Source organism: Schistocerca gregaria, chromosome 4, assembly GCF_023897955.1.
Source record: "Schistocerca gregaria isolate iqSchGreg1 chromosome 4, iqSchGreg1.2, whole genome shotgun sequence".
NCBI classification, from domain to species: domain Eukaryota; kingdom Metazoa; phylum Arthropoda; class Insecta; order Orthoptera; family Acrididae; genus Schistocerca; species Schistocerca gregaria.
In genome coordinates, this window is record NC_064923.1 from 472,519,952 (window position 1) to 472,538,275 (window position 18,324).

The following is an 18,324-nucleotide window of genomic DNA, read 5'->3' on the forward strand; positions in this document are numbered from 1 at the left end:
AGTGATCTATTGAGTCACACTATCCACAACTGTTGACAATCAATGGAAAATGATTTCAAAGTCTGTTTCTTAAAATTGGCAATGACAAGAAAGTAAGCCTACTGACATGTGATGTGATGAAATTATTCTAACAGGTTTACAGATATATTTCAACTAAAAAGGTGTGGTTGTCAGAATGGAAGAAAAAGAAGAAAACCTAAGTACAAATTAAAGAAGTTCAATCTCACTTGACAATAAGCCAAGAGAAAACACAATGAAACTCACTTAAAGCACCAAATTTGGATATGTTAGTTACAAATGTTGACAAATATAATCTATGACATTTCAGTTACTTTGCTTCCACAGACTGTTACTGTTTGGATCTTGGCAAAATTAAAAACAAAAGATAAATAAATTGATTCTAAGCTTGAGAAAACAGTTGATTTTCTTTCATTTTAAAATATGTTATACATATTTTTCTGAACACAAATGACAAAATCACTAACAGAAGAACTTACTCTTTTCTTCTAGCTGACTTTCTTTTTTCCTCATTAAGTTCTTTCAGTTCTTTATTTGCAGCTTCTTTTAGCTTAGTTTCCAGCAGTGGATCAGAGTTCCTATCAATTGATAGGTCCTGCCTGTTTTCTCCTTCTTCCTGGATTCCTAATGAGCTTTCCAACTGAGCCCTACAACATAGGATATGAATAAGTTAAAAACATCAGCAACATGATTATGTACGTATAACATTTACCATCTATATTGCCAAGTTTATAGTAACAAGTTAGTTTCTGTCTTTTGGGAGATACCATATTCATATAATATCTAATTATAATCCCCACATTCTTAGAAGAAGTGTAAATGTCCTAATTCCACAAGTACTCTGACACAAAGCTGTGCAGTTTGGATTCACTATCAGTTTCATGTCGAGAGCAATAACAACACAAAATGACTGGGATGTCATTCACATGTTTACTTCAGTGTGTGATCAACATATTACACCACAATGGGGAAGAAAATGGACAAGTCATTGATAAGTGTTAAAAAAGATTCTTGCCTCAAGAAGGAGATTGTTAAAAATTTACATCACTGGGAAAGTACACTGGAATAAGGGCCTGGCATCCACAATATTACAAGAAATACACATCTAAAACGTGCACCTTTGACTGAAAGCAAAATGCTTTTCAATGCTATTCTACAATTTAAAAGCTAACTATTAAAAGATAATATAGCTTTAAACTAATGCACCTGAAAGAAATACAGGATTTCAGTTATCAACAAGACAAATTTATGGAATTTAAAGCAAATTTTTTTTATTTATTTATATTTTTGCTATGTCACATGCTAATCATGATAGAGCAAAAATATGACAATATAACTCAAAATCTAAGTCAAATTCTACTTCAGATATTAACACATATTTCCTCATGAGTAACAGATGAAAAAAAAAAATAAGGATATTATTGTAACCAAGTTTTGAGCTAAATAAATTTAATATACCTTGTTGATCACAGAAATATTGTTTTCCCTTTGGAACATATGTTTCCATTGCAATGATATTTTTCTTAAGCTTGCAATAATGTAAAACAACAGACAACACACTAAATATCATAGACATGCTCAGTAACCATGTCCATTTAAAAAATCATTGAGTATTTTATGGAACTGTTGTTATTTTTAATAGTTGTATACTACTGATGATAATGTGTCTGGATACACTTAAAAGATCTGTTAATTGCACTGTTATTATTTTGACTAAAATGATAAAAGTGTGATAAATTAATGAAAACTTACCGGTATTTGTCCATGCGAGAGCTGAAATCTTTGTACCTATTGTCAACAGCAGCAACCCACTGTTTTATCGAACTTGCATGTGCATGGCCTTTCTCCACAAGACTGTCTGCTAATTGAATCAAGAGCTTCACACGTTCCCTTGTTTCCTAGGGGACAAAAAGCACATTTATGATTATATCTATATACATTCTGAAACACATCACTTTCAGAAACCACTGCTTCATGCCTAGAATAAAATATATCATGCATTAGAATACCTTAGCAGTTCCTTTGAATTCATTATGCTCTGACAACAGAGTTTCTGTCTCTTCCTTATTCTGTCCAACATTTGTGTGTGTTGACAAATAAAATTCTCCTGTCTCATGAATCCATTCAATTGCTTGTTTTGCAGATCTTTCAAACAAAACATACTGTTGGCACTGATCAAGCCGTTTCTTACGTTGAGTCCAGTGCTCCAAAACTTTGTTCTCTTGGCTTAACAGTTTTTCCAAGATGTCTTCGAAACAGAAAGAGAAAATATGTTTTTGAAACACACAAATACAAGGCACAGTTTGTGCATAAATGTTTAAATGACAGAATGTATGCATAACAAAAAGAACACATCAAAAATTATGAGATGGCTCAGCATCCTGACATAGAAACCAACACCAATGAGAGAGATTGCTTCTAGTCCTACATTTCCAGGTTTGTCAAATAGGTGCCAGAGGTTTCTTCTGTTTCTAGATGAAGGTATCATGTGATTACACCACTATCACTTTAATCTGAGGTCTTGAAAATCCAAAAAAACTCTTGGTGCAGTTACAAGAAATTTTAACTTGGTTCCCACAGTACGCTTTTCCCAACACATGCTCTACTTAAAAATTTTTGATGGGAAAAGTAAGTGGCTATTTAAATTGTAAATACCTCAATCTCAGAGATCATCAACTACACATATGTTGTTTCTAGACTTGTAAGTAGATAAAACCATGTTCCTTGTTTGAAAGTATATATTTTATCCACTAATGTCTTGCTGTGCCTATCAATTAAATTGTGAGTGCAGTCAAGCATGTGAAAAAAGAGAAAAGCTGACTTTGATGTGGCAGGAAAGCAAGTGTTCCTTGAATTTAATATGTAATGTGATGTGCAAAAATGGTGACTGGCATTACGACTGGACTATTTTCATTATAATTCTTCTTCACAAACAAGGGACAGCTCCAATAATTTGACTATAGCATTAATATCATATTCCAACAAAGTCCTCCAGCACATAATGAATCAACACCGAAAGAAACACTTGCATTCTCCTATTTCTGCAAAAAAATAGCTTTTATGACAGATAAAGGTACTTAAGAGCAAAATAACTGAAAATAGATTAACAAATGCCTTTCATTACATCATGTGGGACAAGTTGTGGCATGTCCTCATTGAGTTTGGGACTAAAAAAACTAGTATTCCAACCATAAAAGTGATTGGTGAATACTTAGAGTTAAGTGATACATGAAGCATGTTATGTTGCAATACATAGATATGCATCAGAAACATAGGTAATGAAGAAAAGATAGGTAAACAAGATACAAGATTGTGAGTTGAAATTTAAGATAAGCAGGAGAGGACTAAATAGAGAGAATAGAGTAAGGAATGAGGTAGAAAGACAAATAAGAGTGATTCAAACAGTTGCGCACAAACTGAAAGTGCTGATAGAAGAGTTAAAATACAATAACTTTACACTAGGAACTTATGGCTTTGGGAGTAATCCTGAGCAAGTGAGTGTTCTTAAATGTCAGGAACAACAAGGACAATTAAAGCTCATGGGTCTTGAATTTTGTCAAAGGCAAGGAGGAGGAGGAGGAGATTTGTGTTTAATATCCCATCAATTATGAGACCATTAGAGATGGAGCACAAGCTTGGATTAGCAAAGGATGGGAAAGGAAATCAGCTGTGCTCTTTCAAAGGAACCATCATGGCATTTGCCTGAAGCAGTTCAGAGAAACCATGGAAAACCTAAATCAAGATTGCAGGAAGCTGGTTTGAGCCATCGCTCTCCCAAATGTGAGTCCAGTGTGCAAATCACTGTGCCACCTCACTCAGTTCCATCAAAGGTAAAGTACTGTCTTTGCATGTACAAATCAAGAAAATTATTATGTGGTTCTCTTCAAATGGACTCTCACTAAATTTTGAGAAAACTCAGTATATACAGTTCTGTACAGTAAATGGCATAACACGACTGACAAATATAGACTTTGAAGTCTGTTGTTAAGGCAGAATATTTAAAATTTTTAGGTGTGTTTGTTGATGAGAAATTGATGAACTGCTGAAACATTTATGTTCAGCTACTTATGCTATTAGGGTTATTGTAAATTTTGGTTTTGGTGATAACATATCAATAAATTAGACTACTATGATGTTCACTCACTGATTTCGTATATGGTGTCATATTTTGGGGTAATTCATCATTAAAAAGTATTCATTGCACAAAAGTGTACAATCAGAATAATAACTGGAGCCCACCCTAGATCATGTTGTAGACATTTATTTAAGGAACTCAGGATATTCACAGTACCTTCTCAATACATACATTCACTTATGAAATTTTGTTATTAATAACCCATTCTAATTCAAAAATGATAGCAAAGTGCATAGCTACAACACTAGAAGAAAGGATGATCTTCACTATTCTGGATTAAATCTGACTGTGACACAGAAAAGGGTGAATATACTGCCAAACAAACTTTGGTCATTTATGAAATAGCATTGAAAGTCTGACAGATAGCCAACACCATTTGAAACAAATTAAAAGAATTTCCAAATGACGGCACCTCCTACTCAGTAAACAATTTTTTAGATATGAAGTAGTAATTTTAAAAAAATTATATCACGTAAATAAATCTTATGTTAAACTGACATGTTCCATGTCAATACAAAATGGTGTATTCACAATCTATGGAACAAGAAGTAATGTAATGTAATGTAATGTAATGTAAAACTGCCCATCATTCAAGCTTCATGCAAATTCTAAGCTCCCAATGAAGAAACCCTTTTTGTCAGAATACTCACAGTATCTGCAAGTTTGTGTGAGGCCAGCTGTATTTGGTAGACTACTCTAGAATTTTCTACAAATATGTTATGCCTGTACTGAGTACGATGGGCACTACTTTTTATACCTTTTTTTATGTACAACACTATTGAAGAAACAGTAAATTATCTCTGCTGAACTTAAGCTATATGTGTACTGGTTTCCCTCATTGTTCCTGGCATTCAAAAGCTTTCACTGGCTTAGGATTACTTCCAAGACCACAAGCCCCTATTTCAGAGTAGATGTATTTTAACTCCTCTACTAGCTCCTTCAATTTGTGTGCAACCTTTTGAGTAACCTTGTAGTGAATGAGAAAGAACTCTACGCAAGTGACCACAGAGAAGATGAGATTAAGATGATACAGCCATGTTAAAAGAATGGAAGCTGGTTGAATACTAAGATGGGCTCATGAAATGACAATAGCTCACAAGAGAGTTACAGGAAAACAGACTGAGAGATATTACCTATTGTCCATTATTAAGTTCTCTCCACAGTCTTTTCAACAGCCCATAGGACAAAATCTTAGTCACCCCCTTAAAAGTGCACACTAGATGCCAAGAGATCATCAATCCGCATCAGATGACATCCAGGTAGCTAGACAGGATTTACTTGTCGTAGAAAACCACAGGCAACTGCTATTAAAGGACTAGTATCTAAATACTGGAGTACCATGCAATTAAGTGCTCAATTTTCTTAATCAATCATGGAACAGTAAATGTAACTGTATCCCCATATGGGGTATCAGATAGTCCTATTTTCATTTGTCTATCAGTTATGTGTCAGATATAAAACAACATTTATTTCTGCCTAAAGATGTTTCTACCACTGAATGGTGTTTCCTGGATCAAAGTCTATATAATATTGAATTTAGTGTTTAAAAAAGTAGTTAAACTAATTTTGCAGCCATCACTAATGCTCTTATGGTAACAGATAAATACACACAACAACCGAAAGAAGAATGAAACATCAATATAAAACAAGGTTATTGCTTATACTTGGGACCATCACTATAAAAAAAGACCATTGTTTATACATCACAGATAAATCATGAGCAAACTATATGCACAACTTGAAACAGTTCCAAAAAATTAGTTTCCTCAAGTTTTCTTTATGGAGCAAATTAGGATTTGAGTGTGCTCATTTCACACTGAAAATTTACCATATACTTGGGTTTATGAAGCAACTTGAAATTTGCTATGTCTTTCGGAAGTTTTACCTGTGATCTAATTTACATTTCGCACTGGTTAAAGACAATTTTAACAAGTTTATTCAAGCATCAATATTTTTCATTTACAGCAACAGGAGGCAGTAGTGAACATCAATGGCTTAACACACAAGGTGTACAACACAACTTTGCTTCCACCGTTTTTTCCTCAACATTTGAGGCTTTAACAAAACAAATTGATTACAAATGTAGCATTCAAAGTATTTTCCATTGCTGGCCATTACTTTTTCCCATTTTTCGAGCAGTGTACCAATTCTGCATCGAAAAAATTGTTCACCTTTTCAAGCGATCCACGAATCGATCCAATTTGTGTCTTCTTCATGAGATCGGAAGCGTTGATCAGCCAGGCCATGCGCCATTGATCTAAACAGGTGGTCTAGTCGGAGGGAGCAATATCTGGAGAATATGGCACGTGGGGTAGGACTTCCCATTTTAACGTTTCCAAGTACATTTTGACCTCTTTTGCAATGTGGTGTAGAGCGTCGTCATGCTGCAAAATCACTTTAACGTGCCTCTCGCTGTATTGCAGCCGTTTGTCTTTTAATGCTCTGCTCAAATGCATTAACTGCATTCGATAATGAGTACCTGTGATTGTTTCACTTGGTTTTAACACCTCATAGTATGTGACGCTGAACTGGTCCCACCAAATGTAGAGCATGATCTTGGAGATGTGAATATTCGGTTTGGCCATCGACATGGAAGCATGGCCAGGATATTCCCATGATTTTTTGAATTTAAGGTTAGTATAATGAACCCATTTTTGTTCTTAGTCACAACGTGCTGCAGAAATCCCTTCCATTTTTGCCTCTGAAGCAACTGTTCACAAACACACAAACGCCTTTTAATGTCTCTTTGTTTCAGCTCACACAGGGCGGAAGTTCCTTCTTTCTGAATCATGCCCATAGCCCAATTCTTCTTGAGTCTGACACTAGTCTTCACTTGGCAAAGTCTCCAATTCTGCATCTTCAAAACATTCTCTCTTCCACCACTATGCTGGTCTACGACGTTAAAATCACCATTCTTGAAGTGTTGAAACCATTCATGACACATTCTTTCACTAATAGCATTCTTACCATAGATACTTGAGAGCATTTGTTGAGATTCAGCTGCTGTTTTCTTCAAATTGAAACAAAACAATAACACCTCCTGCAAATGATGAGAATTAGGCTCATAAAATGACATTTTCAATCAATAACAACTTTATGATGCAGACAGAAATTGACTAATGTTTGAATGAGGTTATGTTGACTGTGAGCCAAGGTAACTGCCTGATGTCTGCGATCTGTTGCTTTTGAACACCACTTATCATTGTCGTCACCTATCGGCAAACGGCGGAAGCAAAGTTTTACACCTTGTAAATACTTACTCCAGCCTATAACTGGGCAAAATAACAGAATAAGCAACCATAATTAGCCATTATTTCAATGAATTTCTCTGGAAACTTCAATATTTAAAGCAACTTTACAGGAAGGATAAAGTGGAAGCTTAAATAATGATCTCACAGAGTGACTTTCAATATCACTGTATATTTTGCTTTGGGATATCATTATGCAGGTATCATCCTGTGAAAGGAAACATGCAGAAACTTACTTTTAACCCTGTTTTCTGAGTTGCGACTACTAGTTTCACCCTGGTAATTGTAATACTGCAGGCTTCGGCTAGTGTACTTCAGAAAAGTTTCAGCCGTTCTGCGAGCAAGTGTACATGCTTTGAGGAATGCTTCCTTCTGCTCTTGATGCTTGTTGATCAACTGCGACACCATAGTCGCTTTGTCTGTTTTATCTGAAGTACTGCTTGTGCCACTACTGCTGCCACACCAGTCCTCATCACGCTTGTACTCCCTTTCTAAACTGTCCAGTACTGAACACACCTGCAATAACATTTCTCATAAAAATAATGTCACTCCTTAAACAAAAATAAGATTACTCACTTTTAAACAGAAAAATAGGTTGAAGTGAGTGTGTGCACCATCCTCACTAATTTTCATCATCATTACAGATAAGATAATAGCACGAGTGGCAGTACAAACAGCAGATCAAAATATCAAAACAACGGTATTTGCAAATGATTTAAATGGTGTAGGAAATTGAGAAGGAAAGGTAAAAGAAAGGCTAAGTGTATAGGGGGAAGTGGTGGGACAGTATGGATTTAATGCAAAGAAGTGGTGACAATAAGGAATAAGGTGAGAGTAGCAATGGATATAATTCTTAGAGTACTAAAGACAGCGGAAATTTCAAGTATATGGGGAGTGTAATAGAAGACAATGGGGAGAATGATAAGAGATTAGTGAAGGAAAACACATCAATCATCACAGAGCATAAAGAGCTGATCTGGAATAAGAATGTACCACCAAAAGCAAGTAATTTTTATATGGTACAAGCTTGCAAGATTAAATTACTTGAATGGACAGAGTAAGAAATGAGACGATGGAAGAAATAGTGAGAGAGAAGCCCATGCAAGAGACTACAGAAAGACAAGATTAAGATGGTATGGGAACTGGCAGGATACCAAGACAGGCTCTTAAATTACAAGAAGAGGCAGACTTAGAGGTAGACACAGAGACAGGTGGATTCCTGGAGTGAAGGAACATGTGAAGAAGAGAGGAGAAGACTGGAGAGAGAAATATGGTGGGAGGATAGGAAGATATGAAGAGGCTTGTGTTCCAAGCAGATCCAGCCAGGGCCTGGAGACTGTAAAAGAAGATGATAATTCACTTTTTAAAGTCTTGTATGATGTGTTACACCAAATATTATATTCATAGTTGACAACGGATTTCACTGTTACACTACTCCAGGAAACAAATTATTAATCAATTATTTAGAACCTTAGAAGCATTAATACAATGTGTTTCCTATGTATATCAGGTTGTCATAACAATCTAGCAATTAAAAACAGAAAAATCAATAATATCTCACTGTTGGGATAAAAAATATAGCCTTTATGTGAAAAATTCAAAAGACTGAAAATGTACTAACTTGCTCAGCAGTCTTATAGAAATTTATGCTGGCTGTAACCAATTTGTGCCTCTCTTCTGCACAGGTAACGAGCTGCTGCCACCTCTTGGTTACCTCTTCGGCAATTTCTCTTATGCTTTGAGGATCATAATGGTTTGCACTTATCAGGGCTTCTGCTCTATGTTTAACTTGTACTGCAGAAGTGTGAGTTTTCTGGAACAGAAATGTCAGTCAAAGTGATGACATCAACCTAACACTTCCATTCTGGAACAAAAAAGGACATCAGCTACTAAACATGGAAAACAAAAATACTTAACATACTGTACTGTACCATGAATGTGAAAACTGAGAGTCATACTGTTTTCTTTTTTTAATTTTGCATTAATTTTTGTAATGAACTCAAATCACAAACAGTATAAAAATTTCTGCCAGGATGTAAATAACTTGGAGTGAAGAGGACCACTCACCAAATAGCAGAAAGCATTGATTCAGCAACATGCATGCACACACACACACACACACACACACACACACACACACACACACACACACACACACACACAAAGACAATTAAAACTAAGCTAGTTTTCAGAGAAAATTCTTTGACAAGCTAGAGTAGGCTGTGTGGGGAGAGGGGCTGCTACTAATTCCTTCCAAAAGCTAGTGAAGTTTTTGTTCTCCTTTGCGTGTGCCTCTCAGTGACTCAACACTTGTGCTATTCCATTCTGAAATTAGTATACTTAAATTATTTCAAAAAAGATACAAAATAAAATAATTGCATACAAGAGAAAGGAAATAATTATCCTTGACCATAAACTAAGTAAAATACCTAGTGGGATGTTGGAGCAATAGGTATTACTGACAAACAACATACAGGCAATGGAGGAGTCAAGATAAGCTGACAAAGTTTTTTGTCACAATTGGTTTCATATTCATAACATGAGAATGGCTTGTAGAAGGTGGTAAATTGAGTTTATTGTCACTGACCTTCAAATGCTTTTCTGTGTGTTACTACCTGTAATAGTCTACCAAATACTAAGTTACAAATTTGGTGGAAAATGACATGTGACAGAATATCTGTAGTGAGGTCAAGCAAGGTGTGGGTAAAGTATGATATACCAGTGGGTAACGCAAGACTTTCCATTGTCATTGATGTATGTACTGAGAAAGGCATGACACATCTACTAAGACTGATGGCACAGTTGAGTACAGTACTAGACGATTCAAAAAAAAGAAGCTGCCAGCCTACTGTCATCTTCTGGATATGTATCAAAAATCATTCATGACTGGGATAATGCAACTAACATGGTGAAGAATTCTCAAAAGAATTAACTTGTTAATGGTAGGGGTAGACACAATGATTAATATAAATCGGCACTGATTGTCATAACAGTAGGATAGTATTTCAAATGTTCAGCAAGTTTGTAATGTACAATTAGATCTACTGACAGTAGGCATGGTAAAGATGACTACTGAGTCAATGCACATCACTTTTAGGGAGTTTACATCTACCAGACAAGGGGATATGAAATTTAGGGTATGTGTCACCTACTGGCTGCATCTTTACTACACTGCTCAGCAAAGAAGTTGTCTCTGAAATAATTCCAATGCAGATTGCTGGCAAAAGATCAATACTTGGAGAACTATACCATTTTTTGCAGAGTAGCAGAGTCTAGCCAACTGTAACATCCAAGTTAGACAAAACTGAAAATCTTTGAAAGAATTGTCACTTGTGTAGAATGAAAAATAAATAATGAAACAGGAACAAGGGAAAATACCCATTAAGTTGTATATAAATATTAGAGTAGAACACCCTTCAAGGAAAAGTTGATAAATTTAAACAGTCAGACAGTTAACGTCACAATACTCCGGGTATTATTCATGAGGGGCAAATAGAGTAGAGGTTTTTTGTTGATGTTATATAAGCCTCACCACAATGCAGATCTGTTTGCTGGGCCGGAAAAGTCTGAAGTGTGTAACATTTACTACTTCATGAACTGTCATGCTCAAAAGGCAAAAATGACATTGTCTGACAGATTCACCTTCAAAAAAAAATTTCTCGTTTAGAACATACAAAAGTAAAGAATAATAAACTTCAAATAATACACTGCACTCATAACCATACCTCTATGGCAACCTGGAACTGTTCATGTTCTTTCTTCAGCTGCTCAGCATCCTGCAAGCAGCTTGGAATGGCAAAACTAGCCATAAGCATCGCTTCACCATTACGTATCCAGCTAACCACCTATACAAACACAGTAGAAGTGTAAGTATCAGCATCAAAAACGCAAATAATCACAAGAAATACAACACTGAAGTGATACACAGTAGTTTCAGACAATTAAAAAATATACTTTAGTATTTATTCCACTAAGAGGTGACAATTCTTCTTTTCACGCATCATGAAGAACTAATTCTTGTGTGTCCAGTTCTTTCTTTCCATTTAGTTTATGTTTTATTTATTTATAAATGTTGCTTTCTAAATTATTTGTAAGACTTCTTATAAGCTGCTTGTCATTTGAATGTAACATAAAACATGTAGATTGCACAGTTAGATGTAAGAGAGGGCCATCTGACTCCAATCTATCTAGGATAAATGAATCAGTAAGTAATTGATAAAATACATATAGAAAAGTTATTTACAGATATACAAACCTGATTAGCATCTGCCTGAAACTGACACAGCTGAAGGCATTGCTCCAGTTTGACACGGCGCAACTCTGCAAGGTCCTCCAGGTCCATTTCTCTTTCATGCAGAAATTCAAGCAGCACCTGCACCCGTGTCTGTGCAGAATACTGCGAGTCAGCCATTAGAGACAGTCCCGATGTCTCAAATGCCTGAAATAATATATTTCAGTTGCACTACTGACACTAAACAAATAACTGGTAAGTCACCTAACATAGCATATATTCAAAGATGTATTAGGCAAGTATTAAAAACTTCACTTATATACTCATAATCCATATGCTTCAACTTCACACAGTTGCAGGATAGTTTTCTGGTGATAAAATATGTAGCAAACATTTGATAAATAATTCCTATCCTTATACAGGACTATGCAGTTAACATAATTTTGGCAGTGAAAACACCATGAAAAAACAGCAAATAACCTGGGAAATATGAAAGTAGGCTATGAAACTGATGGTGTGTCATATTTGTATGTGTGGAAGAAGCTTCTTGTGCTATTAAGTAGAGTAAGGTGTTTATAGTTAATAGGATGTTTTAAGTCCTTTATCTCATTTTTAAAGCACTTTCTGCATAAAGGAATTCTTTACAGACACAGATAACATAATTTCAATATTCCATTTATCCAAAATCAGAAACTAAAGGAAGTGGGGAGAGAGAGAGAGAGAGAGAGAGAGAGAGAGAGAGAGAATGAGGAAGCAGTGGTGTGCCAGTTGGTGCCACTTGCTGCCTGGAGACCTCACAGTCATCGTTCGAATCTTTCTATTGCTTTACTTCTCTGCATCCTACTATCTGTTTCCACATCTCAGTCAGAAGTAATTTTTGATACATCAATTCTACATATTCCACTCACCCATGTTTCAGCAACAGACAGATCTGGTGCTTCTATCTGCTTACAGAATTTATATTCAACTTTGACTTCTAGTATTTACAACATCTTTTTAAAAACAATTATATTTTCACAAAAGAGCAAGTTAAGGGGATAACAACTTTCTATCTCACATTGCTGATACCATTATTCTGGCTTAAAGTAACTTCACTTTTTCTCAACAGACATACAGAGATACAAAATGTCTGGTAAAGGGTAATTATTCAGCAAACAACAAGGAAGATTACATAGTTATTAAAACAAGACTATTCATAGCTACATTGATTTATTATAGTTGTTAGCACTTCAAGCTTTTTGTCCAGTGAGGTCCTTCATTGTCGATCGTGCGATTTGTGCATCAGATTCAAAACATATGATGGTACATCCACATTTCAAATGCATTTAGCCATTTCATGGACACATTTGTGATTGTACAGGCTTATACTCCATACAGAAATACTAATAGGACATAACACTAGAGGATAAGACTTTGTGGCTGCATATCAGATGTTTGATCTCATTTCTTCTGTCAATCAGCATCCAAAATATTTCAGGTTACCTTTTTACTTATATTCTCAACCACACTGATGATCTCAGTGTCTATCCTCTTCTTACTGATAACCATGGTTACAGTTTTTTTGGAAATTGATATTTAGTCAAATCTCTTTATTGGCCAGGTTAATTCTGTCTACTACAAGCTGAGATCTGCTATGTTGTCAATGCTTATTACAGTGCAACTTGGACTGAGGATATCATTTAAGCATTTAAAATCAATCTTTAGTCATTCACTGACAGCATCCAAGGCAATTGCTTCAGAGTTTAGGTTGAAGAATGCTGAAGATCAAACGCATCCCTATCTGAGACCTTTCTGTTTTCTGTTCTCACTGACATGTCATCTCCAAACTTGATATGGGCCTTTTGAATCCAGCACAGTTGGTTAATCATAGTGGTATCATTATTATCAAGCTTTAACAATTTCAGCTTATCAACAAGCATGTAATATTTGATGTTGTCAAATGTGTTTTTGTGATCAATAAAGCAAGCAGAGTCTTTTACCTGGTGGTTACATCATTTCTGAACTAAGACCTGATTAGAAAACAGGGCATCCCTTTTTGTTTGGAGGTGATTCCCACATCCAAAATGTGTTTCACTAATGTTCTCTTCTGCATGTATACACATACTCCAAAAATCTATAACCACTGTGAAGCACATGGTAGACAGTGTTTCATAGTACCAAGCATTAGAGTTTTTCCCCATTTAATTTGCGTATGAAGCATGTGAAGAATGACTGCTTAAATTCCTCTGTGTCTAATCTTGCCTTTGCAGTCCTTACTGGAACAATAACTGGGACAAAGAAGTATATTCACAGATTCCCCAGCTAATACTGGTTCTTAAAACTTTGCATCTAAGATTTGATGGGATGATTGGCTTCTGCTTTAAATCATTTCCCACACTAAGTTTTTCAGCATTTCAGTGGCACTGTCATGTGAGTTATGTTCACGATCCCCTTTTAGATCTATTTGGTGTTGATCCTACAAACTTGAGCAATACTCTAGTAACAAATCACACAACTGTTTTGTAAGAATTCTCCTTTGTAGACTCATTGCATTTGTATCAGTATTTTTCGAAGGGGCCAAAGTCTATCTATGGTAAGCTTATGTGCTCATTTAATTTCATATCCACACAAATTGTTAGACTGAGGTAATTGTGCAAGTTGACTTATTCTAATTGTGACTCACTGATGTTACAGAATACAATTTTTTGTGTTTTATGACGTACACGATTTCAGATATCTGTACTTTTGAGGCAAGTTATCAATGTTACAGATTTTGAAATCTTACTGAGAATTGCTTGGATATTTGTTCAGCTTTCTTTGAGATAGTACTTCATAACATACAATTTCATCATTGGCAAAGTCTGAGGTTATTATAGATGTGTGCCAGGTCACTGAAACACAAGGTGTTGATAAAATCCCACTATCATTTCAAAATATTGCAGCCTGGAAACTACAAGAGATAGAGAAACATGATCTGCTGTAAAATGTTTAGCAGCTCTCTATGTTTTTGCCTTGCCCTTTGCTGCCGATGTGACATGGTGTCCCTCAAAATGGTGGGAGATCAAGAGCATGGGCTATGCGTCATGTGGTACACTGGATCCAAACCTGTGACGACAGTACGGTGGAATTACCAACACCAATATGGGAGAGCACCATCAGAACACGGAAACAATGTTACAGAAATAAGCAGTGTCAAAGACTTTCCTCGAAGTGGTTGTCACCCTGTGCCTCAAGTATATGTTTACAGATTGTAAACTGCATTTCATTGGAGCATCCAGAGGTCAACTTGTTGTGAATCATGTAAATTTCAGAAATTGAGGTCACCTGTTGATAAAATGTTACAAATTTGGTTATGCCTTTTTGTGTACAAAGTGCTAATGACACAAACATTACAGTCAAACCATTGTCATATGTTTTGCACATTTGCATCTTTCATGCTGCCCCCCATAGATGCTTGCCACAACTTCAGGATTATGGGCTCCAAAAACCTACACAACACATGAAAACACGTCCTCAATAGCACGAAGATGAATGTTTGGTGTGGCATAATGCACAACAGGATGATGAGATCAGGTTTTCTCTGCAGAGAAAATCCTAACAAGAAATGTTGACCTGGACGCACTACAACAGTTCGAGCTACCACAGATCGAAGACCTCCAGCCTCCTTCATTTTTCAGCACAATGCTGATTATCACAATGGAGTTTAACGTGTGGGATGTGTTAGATGACTCTTTTGCTGAGAGGTAGATGGGTTGTGTTAGTTGCGTAATGTGGCCCACTGTACTCTCCCAGTGTCACGCCACCAGACTTCTTTTTATGCGGTTACATGAAGGATCATATCTACACAACATCAGCCTTCTTCCATGTACAAGGTGACAATTACTGAATGACATGGAGGGAAAAAAAAAACACCAAGTAAGTTGAACACAAACTATGGCAAGCACACACATTATTCAACATGTAAACATCACTACAGGTATTTGGATTTAAGTTATTACACGTTTGATATGCCTGCCGTCATTGGTGTTGATGTGGTACAGACAAATAGCGAAATTGGGCATGACTTGCTGAAGTGCTGGAACATCAATGCTGTTGTTGTTCTCCTGAATTGGCTCAGCAATGGTTTTCGGGTTATTGTTGTACACCTTGTCTCTAACATAGCCCAACAAAAAGGAGTCCCACATGTTGAGATCCAGAGATTATGGCCGCCAATTCAGGCCCATGACAGTGTTCTCAGGGTACACCGGACCCAGAAAGCTCCTCCAGGACATTGAACACTCCTGGTTTGACGGATTCAACATCTTGTCGAAATCAGGGTTGTTTTGGATAATGGGATAAAATCACCTTCCAAAAGCTTCACATACAATTCGGTAGTCACCGTGCCATCAAGGAATATCGCACCAATTATTCCGTAACTGGACACTGCACACCACATAGTCACCCTTTGAGCGTGAAGAGACATCTCGATCACAAAATGTGGTATCTCAGTCCCCCGAATGAACAAAAGTTTCCTTATTGACGACTCTGTCCAAATGAAAGTGGGCTTCACTGCTACACCAAACAATACTTATTCCCATCATGGCCTGCAGCCACCTGTGCAGTTTGAACATCCTAACACAAACTGAAGAAAAGTTAAGAGGATTTTATCTCCATATGCTGGCCGGGGCGACCGAGCGCTTCTAGGCGCTACTGTCTGGAACCGCGCAACTTCACCGGTTGCAGGTTCGAATACTGCCTCCGGCATGGATGTGTGTGATGTCCTTAGGTTAGTTTGGTTTAAGCAGTTCTAAGTTCTAGAAGACTGATGTCCTCAGAAGTTAAGTCCCATAGTGCTCAGAGCCATTTGAACCATTTTGTATTCCATATAGTTTAATAACTGTCATCCTGTATCAGGGAATTGGATGCTGCAATGCTGATCCATATATGGTCACAACTGAAATTTCACCTCGATATTCTAGGAGCGACGAACACGCCGGGTTAGGGGAGAACACTATTGCGCCGCTTCCCGGACTCGGGTATGCGTGCCGGCCCCAGATCGAATCCACTCACTGGATTAACGACGTTGGCCCGTGTGCCGGCCAGCCCGGATGTGGTTTTTAGGCGGTTTTCCATATACCTCCAGGTGAATACCGGGCTGGTCCCCACGTCCCACCTCAGTTACACGACTCACAGACATCTGAAACGCATCCGCACTTTTCTACGATTTACACTAGACGCAGACAGTGGGGGTACTCCGATTCTGTCCCAGGGGGTACAGGGCGGCAGCAGGAAGGGCATCCGACCATCCCTTCACATTAACATGCCAAATTCGAATTAACCACGCCAACTCCGCCCACAATGCGGGACAAAGGTGCAAGCGATAGAATAGAATTCTAGGAGCGATGAGTGGCCCACACTCTAAAACTCTGGCATAGAAACTTTTATGAAATTATAATGGGACTTCACGCAGACCCTGTGCTGTACGAACAAGGGACCCAGTTGTGTGACCTGGGAGACCCTTAAGTGAGGACCAGAAAACTTCCAGCATTGGGGCGGAGAAGTGAGACGGGAGAGTGTACCTGCGCGAGCTCCTGGCCCTGCTGGAGCACGGCGAAGGTGGTGGCCTGCATGCGCGCGACGCTCTCGTTGTGCAGGCGCAGCATGGCCTCGGCCTGGGCGGCGTCGCGGCACGTGTCGGCGCGCTGCAGCTGGTCGGACCAGAGGTCCAGCTGCGAGGACACCTCCAGCGCGTCGCGCTCGAACAGGCGCAGCCGCAGGCACAGGTCGAGGCGCAGCTTGCGCGCGTCCCACAGCGCCTCCAGCTCGTCGCGCGTCTTGCCCAGCCGGCCCAGCGCCGCCTCCACCGCCGCCACCGAGCCCGTCGCGTCCATCTCCGGCGTCACGCCCGCCGACCTGCAGCGTACAGCAACACCGCCGCTCCAGTACGCGCACACTCTCACACATATACTGGTTAAAGTATGGGTATTCAAACACAGAGAGATGCATACAGGCAAAATACGGCGCTGGGGTCGGCAACGCCCATATAAGACAACAAATGACCTGGTGGATGACATCGGAAGTTCACTGAGGCTTTTTGCACATGATGCTGTGGTGTATCGAGAGGTTGTAACAATGGAAAATTGTACTGAAATGCAGGAAAATCTACAGCGAATTGACGCATGGTGCAGGGAATGCCAATTGAATCTCAATGTAGAGGAGTGTAATGTGCTGCGAATACATAGAAAGATAGATCCCTTATCATTTAGCTACAAAATAGCTGGTCAGACACTGGAAGCAGTTAATTCCATAAATTATCTGGAAGTACGCATTAGGAGTGATTTAAAATGGAATGATCATATACAGTTGATCGTCGGTAAAGCAGATGCCAGACTGAGATTCGTTGGAAGAGTCCTAAGGAAATGCAATCCGAAAACAAAGGAAGTAGGTTACAGTACGCTTGTTCGCCCACTGCTTGAATTGTGGGATCCGTACCAGATAGGGTTGATAGAAGAGATAGAGAAGATCCAACGGAGAGCAGCGCGCTTCATTACAGGACCATTTAGTAATCGCGAAAGCGTTACGGAGATGATAGATAAACTCCAGTGGAAGACTCTGCAGGAGAGAAGCTCAGTAGCTCGGTACGGGCTTTTGTTAAAGTTTCGAGAACATACCTTCACCGAGGAGTCAAGCAGAATATTGCTCCCTCCTACGTATATCTCGCGAAGAGACCATGA

At 38.0% G+C, this 18,324-nt stretch overlaps 1 protein-coding gene across 10 annotated transcripts in view; it reads right to left on the bottom strand.

The window, feature by feature from the left end:
• LOC126267309 (kalirin) overlaps positions 1–18,324 on the bottom strand; it is a 2,010,890-nt gene that overhangs the window by 695,517 nt on the left and 1,297,049 nt on the right. For all 10 annotated transcript variants that reach the window (XM_049972405.1, XM_049972404.1, XM_049972401.1 and 7 more), the window contains 8 exons: positions 17,170–17,503; positions 11,657–11,839; positions 11,127–11,246; positions 9,023–9,214; positions 7,638–7,917; positions 2,028–2,266; positions 1,771–1,916; positions 498–665 (listed from right to left, as the gene is read on the bottom strand). In XM_049972405.1, the coding sequence (XP_049828362.1) occupies positions 498–665; positions 1,771–1,916; positions 2,028–2,266; positions 7,638–7,917; positions 9,023–9,214; positions 11,127–11,246; positions 11,657–11,839; positions 17,170–17,503 (1,662 nt within the window). The remainder of the gene's footprint in view (positions 1–497; positions 666–1,770; positions 1,917–2,027; positions 2,267–7,637; positions 7,918–9,022; positions 9,215–11,126; positions 11,247–11,656; positions 11,840–17,169; positions 17,504–18,324) is intronic.